Genomic DNA, 18,609 nt, shown 5'->3' with positions numbered 1-18,609 from the left:
GAATACTGATTACACTATCACATTAATTCATCCCTAACAATATGGACAGGGAAAAGACAGTTCATCCATATGTTGTCAAGTATTGAAACCTAGTACAGCCAACAAATCATTATAGTAGGTTTACAAACAAATTGCACTCATGCACATAACCAAACAAAACAAGGACAATGATATTTCAGAACTGTTTTTCCTACATAAGGTAGATATGTTTATCACTAAAAAATGAAATAGTAAGAGAAAAAAACACTATACCCCTTACACTTTCTCTTAGACATTTCTAGATGTCTATCCTCAAACAAGATAGACTAGAATGACTCTTGGACTGATTGACCCTAAAAAGCAAGTCTTGCAGAAGCCATTAAATTTCATTTGCATTTTGGCTCAAATTCCAATTCTTAGTAAAAACATTAGTAGGAAAACAACAGAACGAACAGACAGCAACATGTCAGTGGTTTGTTTTGACAATATAACGTATATGAACCAATCTAAAGCCAAAAATATTTTGGCATTTTGGATTATGGACTGGTGTCTTTCCTTTTAAATTTCAGATACTTTGGATGATTAAAAAGGTTAAGAATTTTTTTAACCAAACCACGTGATTAGTATTTGTCTCTCTCATATATGCAGCTTCATAAATTGACTCATTTCAAAGTATTCAGCAGTTCCCAGAAGACAAGCTCAAAAACATTTTCAGATTCAGCAACTTATCAAGTAAATGATGAGATCTAACAGTGAATCTTATCTCTTAATCAGTGGTATTTTTGCTTCTTACTTCAGCATATTCAGTTCTTACATCAGTAATGCTAAATGATACTCTTAAGCTGTAGACTTATGAGGACTCATCTCACTCATGGTATCAGGATTATTAAATTCTTCCATTTTGTTTACAAACTCTGGTTCCCTTTTAACTCAGGTTGAGTTCACAGGTCCATGGGAATGAACACCAGTGCTTTACAACAGACTGCTCCCCCCCTCCAACTTTGATGTACATTTCTTATTCTTCTAATATCCTATTTTTCATCATTTCAAAAGTTTGACATGTCACTAATCCTTCTCTTTTACTCCAGATGATGACTTTGTGTCCCCATCACCCTAATTCCCTTCCTTATCAGCTCCTTTCATTACTTTTCTTTTAATAGAGACGATAGGCTATCAAAAATAAAAAGGGGAAAAAGAACACACAGGCATGGTAAGGAAGTTGAGTAAAAGTGACGTAGTGGTATTATGATATGGTATAGGTTTGTTACAAAGTCATTGATCAGAGAATAGCAAAGATCACGGAAACTCTTTAAAGAAACCATCTGATCCTTTTTTTTTTAATCAAATCAGAAAGATTCTGGATACAGTGAAGGGGTTATTTTAATGAGATACAGGCTTACTGTGAATGTATTAATACATTACATTTAGCACTCAATTTACTCTTTTACGTGAACAAGTCACTAATGTTGTGTCACTATAAATATTCATTCGCATGCACCTTTCCTCCTGCTTTAATGATTTCAGTTGACATGCCAACAATTGGCGTGTTATTTCTATCCCCCTCACCAAGTTGATTACCAAAAACCTCCTCCTGGAAAACCATTGATCATGCACCAACCAACTCTTAAGCTTACTGCTACTTCCGGGCACAGAGCACTTGGAGGCTCTTGACTTTTCATTTACAAGCACAGTGGTTAATATAAAATCCAATCATTTGTTTGCCTCATGCCTCTTAAATAAATACCATCTGAAATCTTTAAGTGCCTTGAATGCTATTAAGCAAATGCCATCTGAAATCTTTAAGTGTCTTGAATGCTTTTAACTAAATACCAACTGAAATCTTTAAATGTCTTGGATGCTTCAGGTATCTAATAATCAATTTTCTTTCCAATGGATGACAGGTTCTGGCTCATTTCCACTGCATGCCTTTGAATTCAGTCTGATTTAAGAGTATAGATTTCAACTGAAAAAAGAAAGCAAGTTGTTGTAATACATTTTCTCAGTCTTAAAAGTACAAAAATACAGTAGAAAAAAGATCGAGCTGCTAATTATGTGTGCAAAAAAGATGGAGAACTGAACAGAAGAAAAACAATGGTAAGCTGCAAGCAATGAATATAAGCATGGTTGTATTTCTCAAACCTTCTTAAACAAAACCTCGATGATGCTGGTGTAAAGCTTTAAACAGTAATACCATTCATTTGTTGTTTACTATTCCAGAAGCATTCCCTTTTCGTATAGGATGACTAGTTCTGCAGTGCCTCTTCAACAACTGAAGTCTATGTTAAACAGCTGTTTTTTGACAAGCTCATATGCTTTGAATCTGGTGCACAATTTTAAAAGTAATATACACTTAATTGAACAGCTCTACCCTACACATTCCCCAGCACAGTATTTACTTATCTTCAGTCTGTGATATACCCTCTGATCTGTCTAGCCTTTACGTCAAATCAATGGCAGCTTTACAACTCAGAAATTCCTTCCCCCTCAGTCCTCTTCCCTTAACTTCTAATCTCAGTTAAGCACCAGCCTACTGTAAAACAGATTTGAACAGAACAGATCAGAAGAACGGACTGGTAAAATACAGAAGCGACACTCACCTCCTCTGGTAAAGTGATGATAAGATCAGCATCCAACTGGCCCACAATTCTTGAAAGGAAGTAACTACTGCAAGCTGCAAGCACAGCTTTGTGAGCCCGAAATCGTTGGTCTTCCACTAAAATAGTAACATCACAAAGAATATCTTGCTTTCTCTGATCATCAAGACTGAGAAGTACATTGGTACTATGTACTGAAGACTCGTATGCAAAAACCACACTATTCTTCTCACTTAGAGACATTCTGTATCACAACTGTTGGTGTAAGTCTCAGTGGAAAGCATGCTTCTATTCTTCCAATCTGGAGAGAGAAAAAAATAGTGTACATAAAAATCATACCCAGCAGGAACATACTGATGATACTAGAACATAAAAAGGAAACCATTAAACAGGCATTGCCTGTTCTGACTCGAAGACTAAGCTTAACACCTAATGTTTCATTCATGATACCACAAATACATGATTATGAGCATTTAACATATCCAAACCTTGGTTTGTACATCTTCGGTATTGGTTTAATAGTTGAACAGACTGAAAAAAGCATTTTCCCTTGACTTCAGTGATATAGAACAGTTTTTCCTCAGCAAGTCATTAATAACAACTTAACTGTAATGCCTAGAAATTATTTAAGCATTAATTTTTAGTTATGGAGTTAGTAACTCCAACACTATGAAAATGTAAAGAGAAATAAACCCCAGACCTGTTAAGCTAAAATCCACCAAGATGCTACATAAACTACTTGTTTACTGATTCATCCACTACAGAGGGAAATTTTTTTTCTATCTTCTTTAAAAAGTAGTTTAACAATTCTTACTGTTTTAGCAGTCAAAAAAAAATAACTTTCATTTTCTCTCTAGCAAATACTTCACTTTTTAAGCACATTAGTTCTCTTATTTTCCGCTTACATTAATTCCCCAATGCAGCCTTCCTCCTGCCCTTTTGCTCATTGCTATTTGGATCACGCTTGTCAAGAGTTTTCTTTCATAATAGTACACTGATTCAGATCACCTGGCAATGGTGTGATAGAACAAAGTTCTGAAATAACAGTATTTATTGGATAATAACACTACGTGATATAATATCAAAATCTCAGAAATAAACTCTTAAGTGTCCTGAAGCTATTCCTGAACTCACAGAGTTTGAGAAATAAAGAGCCAGGAAAAGTCAGCCCTCCTACAGAGTGCAAAGTTTAACACTGTTTCCAAGTCCAATCTTTACACTGCATTTCTAACTTCCTACTTTGTCTGGATCGAGCCTTCTTTCAAAAAGATAGAAAAAAGGCATAATAGAAAGCATCTTCACACCTAAAGCTCGATCGAGAAGCTACAAAGTCAGATTTGGAACTAGCTGGTGATCTACAAGAAAAATATGTCACTGGGAATAGCGTTACATTAACAAACTAAGCACTTCCATTACACTGGACTACTCTACGCAAGGGTTACTGTAACTGTAGACAGTTGCTGACACAAAACTACTCAACCATCGTATTGCACAACATGGTTTGTTATGATATGCCAGCTCCCAACAACAATAAAATTGTAGCCAATATGAATCCTCAGTTTTCAGATATGGGAAGCTTTCACAAGTCAAGGAGGGAAGAGGGCAGGAGCATTTTTCAGCACAGTGGGGAGAAAAAAACAGCTACCCTGCCAAGCTATACTTCTAGTTACTCATGACTCCAGTTATTTTCACAGGATACAGGCATTTTTAGTGATCTTTTGAAATGTCCAGACTCCAGTAAAGCAGTGTCAACATTATTCACACCTTCCACTCCCTAATGGAATACTGCACGCTCAACTTCACTAACAAAACTACAGTTCACGACTTGACCAAGAAAGTAAGTCTATTTTGGGGTGTTTGCTTAAAACTACAAAATTTTGTTTAGTGAAAATCTGAGTTCCAAGACAGAGTTACACAAACCAGAGCTTTCCCACTAAGCAATAGCTATATCTTGAGTAGTTAATCCAGAAAAGCTTATTTTTGGAAGAAAAAAACACACTTTAAATCTTTCTTCCATATACCTAATGAATGACTACAAACTTTTGTTTAAATAAACATCACAGCTTAACTGTGAAAGTCAATATCCTTACCATATTCCTCAGATATTACAGCACGCATTGTTTGTTACCAGAAGGTCTAACAACCAATGACATGAGGAACTAAGGACAAAATGGAAGACTAAATCCAAGGAGGTGGGGAGCACAGAGCAGTATTAAAGATAAGGGCCTATTTTAGGCTGAGCACCTAGGCACAATGCATAAGAAGATTAGTTGCAACAAGTTAGGGGTTCTTTATTTTTCCTCAAGTCCTCCCAACCCTCAGACAGCCCGTGCAAACGTGCTGCCCTTGGGTTCTCCCTTATAAAACAATCCATTCCAATATCCTGTCCAGCTCATTACACTTTCACAGCATGGAAGGTTAAGAGGAACAGTAGCATATATATGCGTGGAGGACAGCTGAACCTGTTCCACTTCATCTCTACAAGGCACACAACGTGCTTTCAAAACCCTGTGCAGCCTACTTAAAGCACTGATAACGAATTTCCAATGTTGTTGCTGCCAAAAAAAAAAAAAGGTTTCTACATGGAAACACCACCTCCTGTTTCTTCAAGGGTGAAAGCATTTTATTTGAGTATAACCTGATTTAGTATTTTTAATCTGACAGAATATTGTACTTCCTAATGTAAAGATTTACAAAGAACTAAGCCCCCACTTTTTTTTTTTTAAACAGGAGACAAGTTTGAGATGTCCAAAATACAAGATGTGGCATTTCATTAAACATTCCAAAATTTAAAAGAACCTTTAAAAAGCAAAAACCAGATACCAAAGCACTAAATCTGTCGTCTTTGTAAAAATCTAATAACCTTCATATATGGCAAAGAGAAACCAAAAGGAAAACAACCAAAAGACTGAAAATGCTCATGAAAACTAAGTATCAAACAGGAAAGGAAAAATGTAAGCACTGTAAGAAATCTGTCATACTTAAGAGAAGTACTAACAAAGGTCAAATCTGTGTCTTAATTCTGTTTTCCAGTTGTGTAATAAAGGCAAGGCCACACATTTATTATAACACGTCATGACAGCCAACTAGATTTCCCACTCTATGTCCAGAATACTGTTGGCCATAAAAGTGTCATTATATACACATCCACAAACACAATGCTAGCAGAAACTCTGTATTCTTGTTTCCAATAGGGAAAAAAAAAAATCTTTTCTACACTGTTTTGTGTCCCTCCTACTCTAACTATTCTTCTGGAGCACCCACAAATTATTTCCAATTAATACTACTTATGGATGGCCAAAGGGGGTAAGAGGTTTGAAGCAGACAAAGCAATTTGATGGTACTTTTTAAGAAGGTGTGTAACTTGCAAACTCAAGCTGCAACTGTTCCCCTAGCACAGCCCTTCACAAGCTTTCCCTGCCCCAATACAGCTGTGCAGCTTGCATCTCTTCATTTACTACAAACACCTGTCAGATTTCCGCCCCTCAGACAATTCAGATGCAAATAACTAAAAAAAGGAAGCAGGACACTCAAAACAGTGATAAACTACTTCCTTGAAAGTTATCAGTCTCCTATTCTACCATGCTTTGTTTTCAAGTGAACACTTAAGGAAAGAAAACTAGAGGTAGGCACAGAAAACTTGTAGAAATACTCTAAGTCAGCCTATGGCTATATCTAAATCCCCGTTTACTCAGTCAGTATAACCTAACAATCATTTTGCTAAATGCAAAAGAAGCTAAGAAACAAAAACAGGCAAGAACACTGCTTAAGGTATTCAACAGAGCAGTCACCATCAAAAATAAGAAGAATCCAAAGAGATCTTAAACTTAAAATAGTCCTTATAATGCAGGTTGAAAGGATTAAAGAAGAAACCGTATGTCACTAAGTATGAATCCTCTGTCAGTGGAAGAAAACTAGTACTGTCAGTACAAAGGCATTCCTTAAATTCCTCTTGTGAAATTCTGGGCACCAAATAACCTCAGAGGCTTGAGGGGAGAGGAAAGAAACTAACACGAGTGCTAGTATAAGAGCTACCTGGAGGAACACTTGCAGCTGAATGAATCGAGCTCTACTTTGAAAACACAGCAAAGCATGTGACCGTAAAGCTGCCATTCTTTATCAGGCAGCTACTGTGATCAAGAACATTCTGCTTAAGGGCAAAATTATTATCTCTTAAATACTGGCTATAAAACCCTTTTCTGCTTTTCTGCCTTTTAAGCGAAGTTATACTGATTTCTTTCTTCCCTTCTACCATAGGGCTCAACAGGAAAATTATGAATAACAGGTACCTGTAAAATTACTATGTCTTCAGGAGATTTAGACATCTCTGCTTTAATTGACTTCATATATACATATTTATTTTCAAAGGACATACAAAATACTTGTTATCTTAATGAAAATTAGCACTGCCAACAATGTTAAGAAAGAAGTTTCTTTGGATACAGTGTAGAGCTTGGAGCAAGATGCCTGTCCAGATTTATCCGGAAATAAGAGATCTCACCAGGACTCCTTTTCTTCACATGATTGAAGTTATTCATTAATTTATATTACTAACATGGAGGTAACTGCACAGTATAGAAAGTGTAAGTTACTTTGAGTAAAATTAAAACAGACTTGAGGTATGTTCCTCTGATAGATTACAATTGGTAAAAGTAACTTCTCCTTAACTGCTTGTTGATGGCAGAATAAAGCAGGTTAAGTAATCCTCCAGAGCAGGTACTGGTAGGGAGGGAAGTAAAGAGTCACTTCAGTGCTGATGTTCAGGAAAACCTTAAGTCGTCCCCATTTGACTCTAATTACATGTGTTCCAAAGATGATGATCACTCTGGTCGAGTCCATGTCAAGCTATAAGGAACTGCAGTTGCTAAGTTACAGAAGGAACATAATAGATAATATTATCTTGGAACAGATAGCATAAGAGCGGGAACATATTACCCGGATAAAACCTTGTAACAGTGCACATGATACAATTCTCCTCCACATTCAGAAATCTGGCCCAAGGTAAATTAACTGTAACTTTCACGCTCAGCAGCACCACTACAGCAGGTAGAAGCCCACACGCAAATGAACATCCTGTGGTTGACAGGAGAGCCTTATGCCAGAGGTGAAGGAAGCTCTGAAGCATCAAGTTATCAATGAAGCTGAAATATTTAATGCTAAGGAGTAACTTTCCCACTATGCAAAGGATAGTAAAACACAGTTTATGTACACTCAAAAGGAGTATCCACCTTTCTTGCATCATTCAGCACAAACTTCACGATATGCTCCAATGATCAAGCCCTTTACAGTCGCACAAGGAAGATAAACAGAAATCCTGTTCCAAAGCGAAAGTGCTATTGCTAACCGAAAGCAACAGCACTAAGATGTGGATGTTAAGAAAGCATTTGAAACCTTAAAACAATAAAATATCACCCAACAGCTCATTGCAAGTTTTAACATCGGCAGCAATTACCTCAAGTCATCGCCTCAACGCTCATCTAGATACCCGCTGAACAACTACCAAAAAAATCCATCTTTCCTACTGAGAATTTCTAGAACTTCCATGCTCTGCCCAAAATATTTTATTTATAATGAATGCCAAACATACAGGATCATAAAAGTCAACCGAACTGACTAAATAAATGAAACATACTATTTAATATTAAGAACTTCTTTGGACTCTGAAGCTTTAAACAGAATAGCCTGCATTTTGCATCTATGTTGGAAAATCCCCCCAAGTCATATAGTTTACCACAAAGCTTTTCATTGACTCAGAAACAATCAAATAACACCAGTTATGTACGCTTATAGCTGTTTATTGTATACTTCCATCATTCTTTCTAACCAGAGAAGACAAAAACAACAGCTGGAAATGTCCCCGCCTGCCTACAAGAGCTGCCAAGAACTTCACTACTAAGTAACTTAAAACAACAGCATGACAGCTCTCACACTGGTGAATAAATTCAGCATCCTTCAGTTTGCTTTCAAACACCACAAACACTAAAAAGAAAAAGGTGAGAGATTTCAGCATACAAAGGGGCATGCTTTACAGCTGAAGCAAGTGTTTTTGCATGTGAGACCAGCTGAAGCTGGAAAGATCCACTGGCAGCATTAGAAGAAAACTCACAACCAGAAAAAATGAATGAGTCATAGAAGTCAGCTCCATAGGCTCTCAGACTCCTAAAGGAAAAACAGCCAAAAAATACTAAAATGGCACTTAGAACGGAGGTAGACGTTTGAGAATGGAAACTAATGCAAATAAAAGCAGAAATGACAGAAGGATACACCTATGATTTGTGTACACGTTTACTAAAATACTTTTTGAACATTCTGAGCCAAGTGTTTCAAGTGTCCTTAAAAATACCAAATCAGAGCATACAAATCCATGGAAACCAACAACGGTCAGACCTTTCCTACTCAGGAGGCTTGCATTTTCAGGACAGAGATGGCTGATTTGCCAAACTGACAATTTAAACTCTGCGGGGCAAATCTAAAGACCCAGAAGAGAAACTCCAGTATCTAATTCTCAGCAAGATCAATGGGAACCCACAGGCACATGCATTTGAGCAAATCTAGTGAGCATCCTAGCTTAATGATCACCTGTGAAAGACTGTCAAATAAAACACAGGACTGTACTTTGCTACCATCAACTGTAATACACTCAATAGCAAGAGGGGTAATAAACCAGCTCAAACTGACGTGGTTCTTAGGTCTTGAGCTCTACAAAGAGAGTAACGGTACTAGCAAGAGCCAAGGAAAAAAAAGACTGCTATACAAGTTACAACCTACCAAGTCAATGCTTTGTTCTCAAGAGCAACAGCCTCTCATTTTCCATCGGTCAATAACTCCATTTCAGAAATTCCTGAAAGGAGCTAATCTATTCCTAGACTCAGGTATCAGTTATGTTGCTCTACCACCAATCTGTCAGCAATTACAGGGTTCGTTTTGTTTTTCCCCCCCAGACCTTCCGCTACAATACATTTCCTGTAAATTATCCAACCAAAGAGTTACTCAATTTACTGAAAAAGTAAACAAAAACCTGTTCCTTATTCTTTAGTTAGTGAACAACCATCCTCCAAAGGCATGCTGGATATCTATACCCAGTAGTAATCGCAGTAATTTCCAGTAGTACACGGGTAAAGTTCCTGAAATACAAGGAAGCAGCAAGTGCAGTTCATCTTCAGCAGCTCCAAAGCTCAGGCAGGCCACCGCTCCTGAATCCACAACCTGAACTTGGACATCCAGATGAGCTTTCTGTTGTGATCATCATCACAACCAAACTGGCAAGATCTATTTCTCATGCAGCAGCCAGAAAACATCTGCTCAGCAATCACAATGCTCATAACTTATCTGTACTCTTAAAACCCCTTAAATACCTGAGCAGTTGAAAAAAGGTATTATAGACAAGAAAATAACCTGAAAAGTAAAACCAAGTGCTATTCCTGCCTCTTATGCTGATGTATCAAGTAACTTTAAGCGTGTCACTTATCTCCCTCTCAGTTCCCTTAGAGTAGACAGGTTTATTTCATTCTGTAAAAAACCTCTCATCCACAAATATAAAGCACAAAGGGACAACTATTGTTTACTACTGCTAAAACGAGACTGTTTGGGTGAGAGACAGTTTATTCGAAATGCATGGCAAATGCTTTTTTCTAAGGCTTTGTAGCTGTCCTTGCCCCCAACTTCCTCGCCTTTTAAGGAAATGAAGTTATGTTACAGATGAATGCCTACAGCAGTTAATAGCTGCTGATTCACGTTATGCTGACAAGGGATGAACAAGCATTTTAGTGTTCATGTTTACTGCTTCTCCATCATCAGTCCGACGATACTTTAAAAGAACAAAGTGATTAAAAAACCCTTTTGGTTACAGCAAACTGGCATTGTTCATAAAAACAATGCTTTCTCCTATAAAGAAAGTAGATCTCATCTTCAGATGATTAGCACATTCATAATTGAAATTCTAAGCTATCCTTTATTAGTCAAAACACCTGGATGGTATTTGTTCACAGCTTAATTACAAAACGAGCTTTTAAAAAATGACTAGGCTGCATTTCTGCATAATTCTTACCGCAGCATTTGGACTCTTGTCAAGTCGCAAGTGAGAATTAAAAAGACTCATGGAAAGTCAGGCCACTGACAAGTCTCACAGTCACAATTTGTTTTCCAGGTTTTAAGCCTAGAGATTCACTTTTTTAAATATTTGCAGTCTGTATGAGAACTCAGAGAGGAGAAAAGGAAAGAGAATTAAGAATCCTACTAGACATTATACTCCAGAGGCTGGGATTTTTAAAGAAAAAAGAAGACACGGATATTGTATAAACACAGAACTTTCACCAGAGTAAAGGTTTGAACAGCTTCCCTGAGAAGGTGATATAAAGCACTCCGTATCAAAGCCAGAAAAAAAAAAGTGTTTTGATTTGCAGTTTAATATTACCTTACACCACTAAAATTTTGTATCAGGCATAAAAAAAAAATCTCTTTGTGGGATTTGGTTTGTTCCAGTGCTAAAAACAAATAGGACTGAAGAGATTTCAGAGACTCTTTTGCAGCAAAATCCCACCATTTACAATCCTTCTATTCTGCTGGTATTCAACAGTTACTCTGGGAAGTTGCCTATGCCTTGACTGAAAATATTCATTTAGGATGAAAGGTAAAAGGAATAACAAAGCCTGCTCAACAAGTACTTACTGTCAACTCTTGCCTTAAAGGACAAATACCTTTGCATTTGTATCTACATATTTCTACTCCTTGCCACAGTTAAACCACATGAATTACATTTAAACAACAGTCAGAATCCATTCATAAGTATGTATGTCAAAATATTTATAACAAATAGTAAATTAACCATCTGTAGTTCTAATGCATCTTACCCTAACTTACAAAGGATCCAAGAAACAACCCAGAAAGAACTGAGAAGCAAATATATTGGCAATTCAAAGTAACTATTTTTTTGGAAGTGATCTTGAAAGTAACATTGTTTGTGGTAGCTTTTTAGCTCTTCTGATTTGCTTCCACAACCTTTCTTCACAGCACGTGAAACAAACAAAATTTTGAAATTTTAGGCATGAATCAGGAAGAACTTCAGACACACTGCTACAGAAACACAAAAGCATATGGAAATTTGATCAGAATTCGCAATATTTATATTTCTGTTTAGAGAAGAAAACACAGAATACCAGACTTCAAACGGTACTAGGAATAGCAAGTGTTATTTAATTTCTTATGAAAGTATTAGCTAATGGGCCAAGACTGGAATCTAAGCGTTATCTTGACAGTTAAAATGAAGTCACTCACAAACACTATCTGAACAAGGTTCTGAAGATTACTTGGATATTCTTTAAGATGCAGTCCATCTAAAGGCATTTAAGCAGACCCTATGCTATGTCTTCCACTCTTCAGTGTACGTCTAATGGTTAAACTGAATTTGTGTTTCACTAGTGCTTCTAAAGCCAGTTTGCCCTCCATAACACACTTCACCCTTCTTTGCAAAGTTTCAGTAGCTGACAGGTCAGCTGAGCTTTACTCTGACCTGCTACTTCACATTTACACAAGACACTGAAGAACACTATTTTCCCTTCACATTACCAAAGAACAAAACCTCTCCCCACCACAAAAAGGGCCTTAACTGAAAAATACAGCATGCTGCTGGAGATGGAAGTTGCTTTTGCGACACAGCCTATGACTTATTTCATCACAGTGAGCACTCCCTCCCAACATCACCCCACTGTTAACTTCTGAAACAAAGACAGGGAAAGCTGCAGGAAGTCCTCACAAATTATCCCCAGTTTGGGCATACTTAGCTGAATTCACACAACTTCATGGTTGTTTCAGCAGTTATTTTTTGCTCACTTAAGGTTTTGTTCCTACCCACATTTGCGTTAACCAACATGTTACCGCTGTTTAACTATGGACTGCATATAAACAAGACTTATGCTATAAATACCCCCAAGTTTTTTTCAGCCCCTAAAACCTCCCTCATGAAACTTTCAGTGTCAAAACCCAAAGGGGCAACTGAAACACCAGCACTCAGACACAAGTCCTTCAACTGGCCTACCAATCCTTCCCCTCACACCAGTCAGCCCAGTGAAGGGAGAAAGCCAGGTTGATGACTGAATGGAAACATGAGAAATTTATCTGAACACCTTTTCTCACCCGATCAGGTGGGGGAAGAGGGGAGGAAATAACAGAAGACTTGGGCCCAAACTATTGGGCAGTTATTTGGGACTCAAATTACCACTCAAGTACAAAGATGTCTCTGTTCTACCCCCAACAATACCTTTTTTCTATGCCCAATGATAGCGCTAACTGATCAAAGTGATCAGGTGAAGAGCATGGCCTCAAATACCAGACAATTCTCACATTAACATCAAATTGCTATTGTTCAAATATCCTTAAGATACTAAGATCCTATTACACTAAGTTCTTGGACGTTTTTGAGTATAAGACACTCAATAACACAGCAGACGTAAGTTAAAGTGCTCATTTTAGCATTTCGGTTACTTCATATGCCAGTGAAGCAGAATTCCCAAACATCTCACCTACTGTGCCTCCATTCACCTCACAAGACAGATCCAGCCTACAAAAGCAGATTCCTTTTATATTAAGATATACTCTAGAAGTACACCTAAAGAAGTCCAAATACTAAGGGATCTAGCAGAATCATCTCAAAACGATCCTTATGAAAGGCATGCAGTGTGGATACTCTGCTCTCAGCAACTGTTTCTCTCTGCACATCTGCTACCTTTGGGCCTCACCGCTTGGAAACGCGCACGCCGCTTACTCATGTGTCAGGACACGCAAGAGGAATTATGCCACGCAAGTCACCTCTAAAGGGGAAACTCGACCCACAAAATAAGACGTCGTATCTTAACTGCTTCAATTCACTCATGCTTGATAAGGAGATTCCCATTTGTTTTTCCTTCAGTGTGACTTTAAAGGACTATAAAGGATTTGTGGAGCTATGCAACTAACTTATGGTATTTCTTTCCAGATGGCAACTATTCCATCACTACAGTTAAGCATGTTTTTCCACACACCTTCCTGAAAGCGCCTCTAATCAACGCGTCTGTCAAAAGTCACTGCGTGACGGAACTGTACGCAGAGCGTTATCTTTACTAACGGAACGCTGCTTTTTATTCTCTTTAATTCTAACGAAAATTTAGAGGCTCCGGGTAGTTTATAGGCTCCAGGACCGGGCTCCCACCGCGCCCCACAGCCCGCCCAGCGCCTCGCCACGACACGACGGGCACTGCGGCTCCTTGTTTACGGCCCGCAGCGAGCCCTCTCGGAGGGCCGGCCCGCTGCCGCCCCCCTCCCTCCCTCCCCTCCCTCCCCTCCCCTGCCGGGCACCCAAACCGCGCGGGGCAGCCGGGGGGGGAGGGAACCGAGGCGGGCTGCGGCTGCCCGAGCGCAGCGCGGTCAACGCGCCTCAGCCTCACCCCCCCCCCCCCCCCCCCCTCCAGCTGAAGTGGTGCTGCCCTCGCGCCCCCCCCAGCCCAAGGGGCGCCCAACGGCCGCACCGCGCGCGCGCAGCGCAACGCAACGCAACGCACCTCACCTCAGCGCCTGCCGCCGCCGCGGCGCGGGCAGCAGCAGCGCGGCCACCGCCTGCGCGCGCCCTTCCTTCCCTCCCGCCGCTCCGCCCCGGCTGCTGCTGCCCCGGCGGCTGCGGCCCGACTGCGGCGGCTTGGCGGCGGTCAGGTGACCCCCGACAACACGGGCCGCCCCCGCGCGCACACCCCGCCCGCCCATTGGACGCCGCGATCCCCGCCGACCGCCCGCGCACGGCGCATGCGCGCGGCCGCCGCCGGTGGCCGTTGCGGGCTCCGCGGGCTCTGAGGAGAGACCCTCGTTGGGTGGCTGTGGCGCGGGTTAAAGCTTTCCTCTGCTAATAAATAGCCAAAGGCTGTTTGCTATATCTCTAGTTATCATCCGGAAGGCACTGCTGAGGGAAACTTAGTGTCACACGGAAAGAACTCACCTCTGTTGTGTATTAAAAGGTTGGGGAAATGCTGTTGGCCGCTTGGGAGGGGGGGAAACTCCATCTGCTTGTATGTTCAAGGATGCCACGGAGGGCAATCTCCTTCCAGAAGCCGCATATCCTGAATAAAACAAAACATCAGTGATGGCAACTGTGAAAGGCACGTTGTCAGTCATACCAGCTACTAGGAACGTGATTGTTGTGACATTCTAACAAAGTCAACAATTTTCTTTACATACAAGTTACAGAATCCCTTTTACGCTCCATAAAAATTACATTTTAAAAAAGCAAATGTGAAATACATGCTCTTACCCTGTATTTAAGTGCCCTGTAACTTTCCCAAGCTATTTTACAGTAGAAGTTCTACTCCTCTTTTTGGCCTTCATGGGAATTTTGGGGGAAGGTATGAGTAAAAATCTTACTGGTGAGGCGTAGTAGTGATAGGTGTATATGAAAGGGCAGGGAGTTCCCCTCGTGTCTGCGCATAATGACTGACCTTGCATAATTCAGAAACAGATGAACCCGTGGGGAAAAAATGCTTATTGAAAAGCACTGGGTGTCAAAAACATACTTATATATATTACTTTAGTCCTACATGTATTAATACTCTCATTCTTCAGTTACCATTAGGATGATAATGAAACTCTTTTTTATTTTCAGTGGCAAAGCAGCTAGAAATCACACAGATGGGAGGTCTGAAGGGTCTACAGCTGATTCCAGCCCCCACCCAGTGAACTGGGGAGCCCTTGTACACCGAACAGTTTCACTTCCACTGCAACCTAGAAAGGAATTTTTCAAAAGCTTTCTTCAATAGTCATTATACCAAATTAAAACTGATAACAGACAGGAAATCCCTGCTGGTTTATTGACTTTTTTGTTGTTTTTTGTTAGCTTTTGAATGGGACTTTTTTATTTTTTATTTTTTTTTAGGTGAGGAGTGGCTGTATTTCACAGGCAGGCTTCAATGTTTCCTTGGATCATTTTTTAAGTCCCTTTAGTCTCTGCTTTGAAAGGTGTATTTTGTTAGTATTTCTTCGGTCAGACATCTTCAACACTACCCAAAATAAAAATAACAACCTGAAGCACTGTGAAAGCAGATCTGCAACCAGACCCTGAGTAGCAGTTCCAGGTTGTTTATTCAAGGGTTCCCAATTACCACAGCCCCTGAGGAACTGCTGTACTTACTTTGTAATCTCTGCATTCAGGTGGAAAAGTCTGCCAAACGCAAGCTGTCTTTTCCTCAGCTGACAACATTTGAGATAGATGTTAACACCTTGTCTAGGTTTCCACCAGGTGAAAGTTGGTTTGGCTTTTTGTTATGCCTGCTGTAGGCACGTAAACTTTAAACATCTTCCAAAGCGACACACCTTTCATTTTACTTTTACAAGTTCCTGGATTCTTTAAGAGTCATTAATGTGGGACGGGTAACAGTTGTCATTTGTAACTGACAATTATGCAGAACAAATAAAAGAACATGAATAAACAACCTACTGTGTTGTCTGTACATGAGATTTAGTCAAGCAAGGCTTTCTCTGAAAGGCCTGGAGCAAACAGAATTATATACCCATGTGTTCGTCCGCGCTAATGGCCAAGATGAAAATGCTGCACGTGGGTTACACTGGAGCTAATGAAGCAGAGGGTATTGGGTCAAAAGAGATGGTTGAAAGAGAGTAGAGAACTGCAGCAGTGCAAAGTATGGTACTGAGCCACGAGCGGAAGACATGAAAGTACTTGCTGACTGAAAAGCAAATTGGATATTCAATTACTAATATAATGCATATATGTGCATATATATAATTACAGCCTTTGTTTGTTTGTTTTACAAATTGACTTTGCGAGCATTCCGTGAAGGAAGAACAATACCTTTTAGGTGAGAAAAATCTTCCGATAGGAGGAAGGATTGCCGGATTGCCTCTCCACTCCCTACTTTTCCCTGGAATTTCTCTTGACAAATTCACTCGTGTATTTCTGCTAAAGGAACAAGTTATACCCAATACTTTGTAAATGGAAATAACTCCTCTAACAGTTCCCTTCACGTGTAACAGAACTGTTAATCCCGTGCTTATACAGCTCCTGTATTTTGAGTAAGCAAGAATTTGGTGGTGGCCCCAATTCGCTAAATGCAACTGTATTGTAAAATGAAGATATGCAATGTTTGTGATCTCATGCGGGATTTAGCAAAAATCGCACATCATGAAGGGAGGGTGTGGTTCTCCCTGCCATTCATACAAAGAGCGTATCGAGCAAAATTCTGAGACTTTCAGTTTTGCTAGAGGCTAATACCAATTTTCCTTCTTTGACTGTTTGATAACTGCTTTTCATGTCCTTAGGAGGGCATTCAGTTATTTTTAGTTCTTATTTTAGTTATTAATTAGTTGCCCAATATATTCCACGGGCACAACCAGGGTTTCATTACAAAATAGCATAAGCAATTTGTTGGCAAATATCTATAAGAACAACTATTTGGTTATGATATCCAAATAGTATCTTTATGCTTGAGATTTGGGTAACGCTTGTTCTTACATTTTTAATAATAACATATCCTGAATTTCAGTTTTTATAGCTGTTCTTTATGTTTTCTACCACTTCATGCCTTTACCCATGTTGACAATTCCCAATGCCCAAGTACTCAGACATGAAACAAGCAGCTTAACAAAATGTTTAAATGGTAAAAGTTGAGTTACAGAAATAGAGAATTAGTTCAGTTTTTAAGCATAAGCAGAAAATTTAAAATACCACTAGGGTAAGTGTTGGGGTTTTTTTGTTTGTTTGTTTTTCTTTTTTCTTTTTTTTTCTTTTCTGATCTCACACTTAAGATTTTTGTAGCGGAAGCAAGGGAAAGAAGGGAGAAGAAATAAATCAAAACAAAAAGAACTCTTACTTTGGCTTGAAGGTTGGCTACCAGACCTTGGACCGCACCCACCAAGAAGGGATCTTCATCTCTTGTTCTCGGTCCTAGGGATGATGCAATGCTGACTTCCCACACAATAGAGAAAGAAATTATGGTGTAATAGCTTGTTTCTCACTCATAGTCAGACTGAAGAACTGAGTAAGTACTTTCCTCGTTGAAATCAGACACAACTGGAGAGGGGAAAAATAATTTAAAAAAAAAAAAAGTTAGTCCATTTTTTTTTCCTAAAAAGGAGAAGTAAAACCAGCAAAAAGGAGATCTGGGAGCTAAGCTGAAAAATAAGGAAGTAAATCTTCCTGCAGATGAATAATGAATGTTTTAAAGATTAAACAGTTTATAAACAGGAATTATAAATGCTCACAGAATTAATGAGTATGAGAAGAAATAATAATAAAAGAATGCAATTAGAAGAAAATGAAGAATAATGCCCTTTTTTGCAATAGATTTTTTTTTTTCTGATACATTGAAGACAATGGGATTTTAAGTCCCGTTATATCATATGCTTTTATTTCCCTAAGAAGAATGAATATCGTTATCTTTTTCTTAGTGTCATTTACTGCATCAGACACACTGGGTGCACCGGTCTCAGCTCGGTCTCAGCTCGTACTAATTTGTGGCTGGATTTCACTGAGCTCCAACTAGTCTGCATGAGGATAATGGCCCAGACGGATGAATATGGTGTAGTTTAGAATTTTTGGGTTAAACGGGCACAGCCTAAACCAAGGAACATTCGGGACATCTTTAATACTGTGTTTGATCTTTTCTGCCCTTGTCCTCAGTTCCTATGCTGAAGCTGGTTTCATACAGCAGAAACTTGGCTAATAAATTCTCCAGAGCTGAATTGCAACATATTCCAATGCTAAAGGTGAGACTCATCCCACCTATCTTTACCCATCTAAATATTAGCTGTCTAGTCTAAGCTACTTATTTAGGCTCCTGTGCAGTCAATGGAACCAGATAGGCATCTCCACAGGGTAATTTTCCCCTTCCTATGGTGGGTGTCTGAGACAGGTGTGATGAAAACTCCTTTTGGAGATGCCTGTCTCGCTCCTTTGTCTGTGGTGGGAACAGATAACTGGGTTAGGCTAAGTGGATAACTCTCAGAGGACTGTGGTTGAGTTGAATCTGCACCTTCTGCGGGATGCTGGGATCAGAATATATCAAAA

The 18,609-nt window shown here is 39.3% G+C and overlaps 1 protein-coding gene across 3 annotated transcripts in view; it reads right to left on the bottom strand.

The window, feature by feature from the left end:
* The window catches only part of BACH1 (BTB domain and CNC homolog 1), a 30,267-nt gene extending 12,703 nt beyond the window's left edge, over positions 1-17,564 (bottom strand). Inside the window, exons 1-3 of one of the 3 annotated variants that reach the window (XM_080577685.1) lie at positions 17,414-17,564; positions 14,533-14,653; positions 2,577-2,874 (exon numbers count right to left, since the gene is read on the bottom strand). In XM_080577685.1, coding sequence (XP_080433811.1) covers positions 2,577-2,816 — 240 coding nt within the window. In that variant the 5' untranslated portion in view covers positions 2,817-2,874; positions 14,533-14,653; positions 17,414-17,564. Of the gene's footprint in view, positions 1-2,576; positions 2,875-14,104; positions 14,275-14,532; positions 14,654-17,413 lie in introns of those variants that run through there. The other 2 variants (XM_080577683.1, XM_080577684.1) reach the window with 2 other exon arrangements.
* Between the last annotated feature and the right edge of the window lie 1,045 nt (positions 17,565-18,609).

This window comes from Anser brachyrhynchus (assembly GCF_964034855.1).
Source record: "Anser brachyrhynchus genome assembly, chromosome: 1".
Taxonomy (NCBI): domain Eukaryota; kingdom Metazoa; phylum Chordata; class Aves; order Anseriformes; family Anatidae; genus Anser; species Anser brachyrhynchus.
Note: the sequence above shows the minus strand (reverse complement) of the source record. Positions and strands in the feature narration are given on the sequence as shown.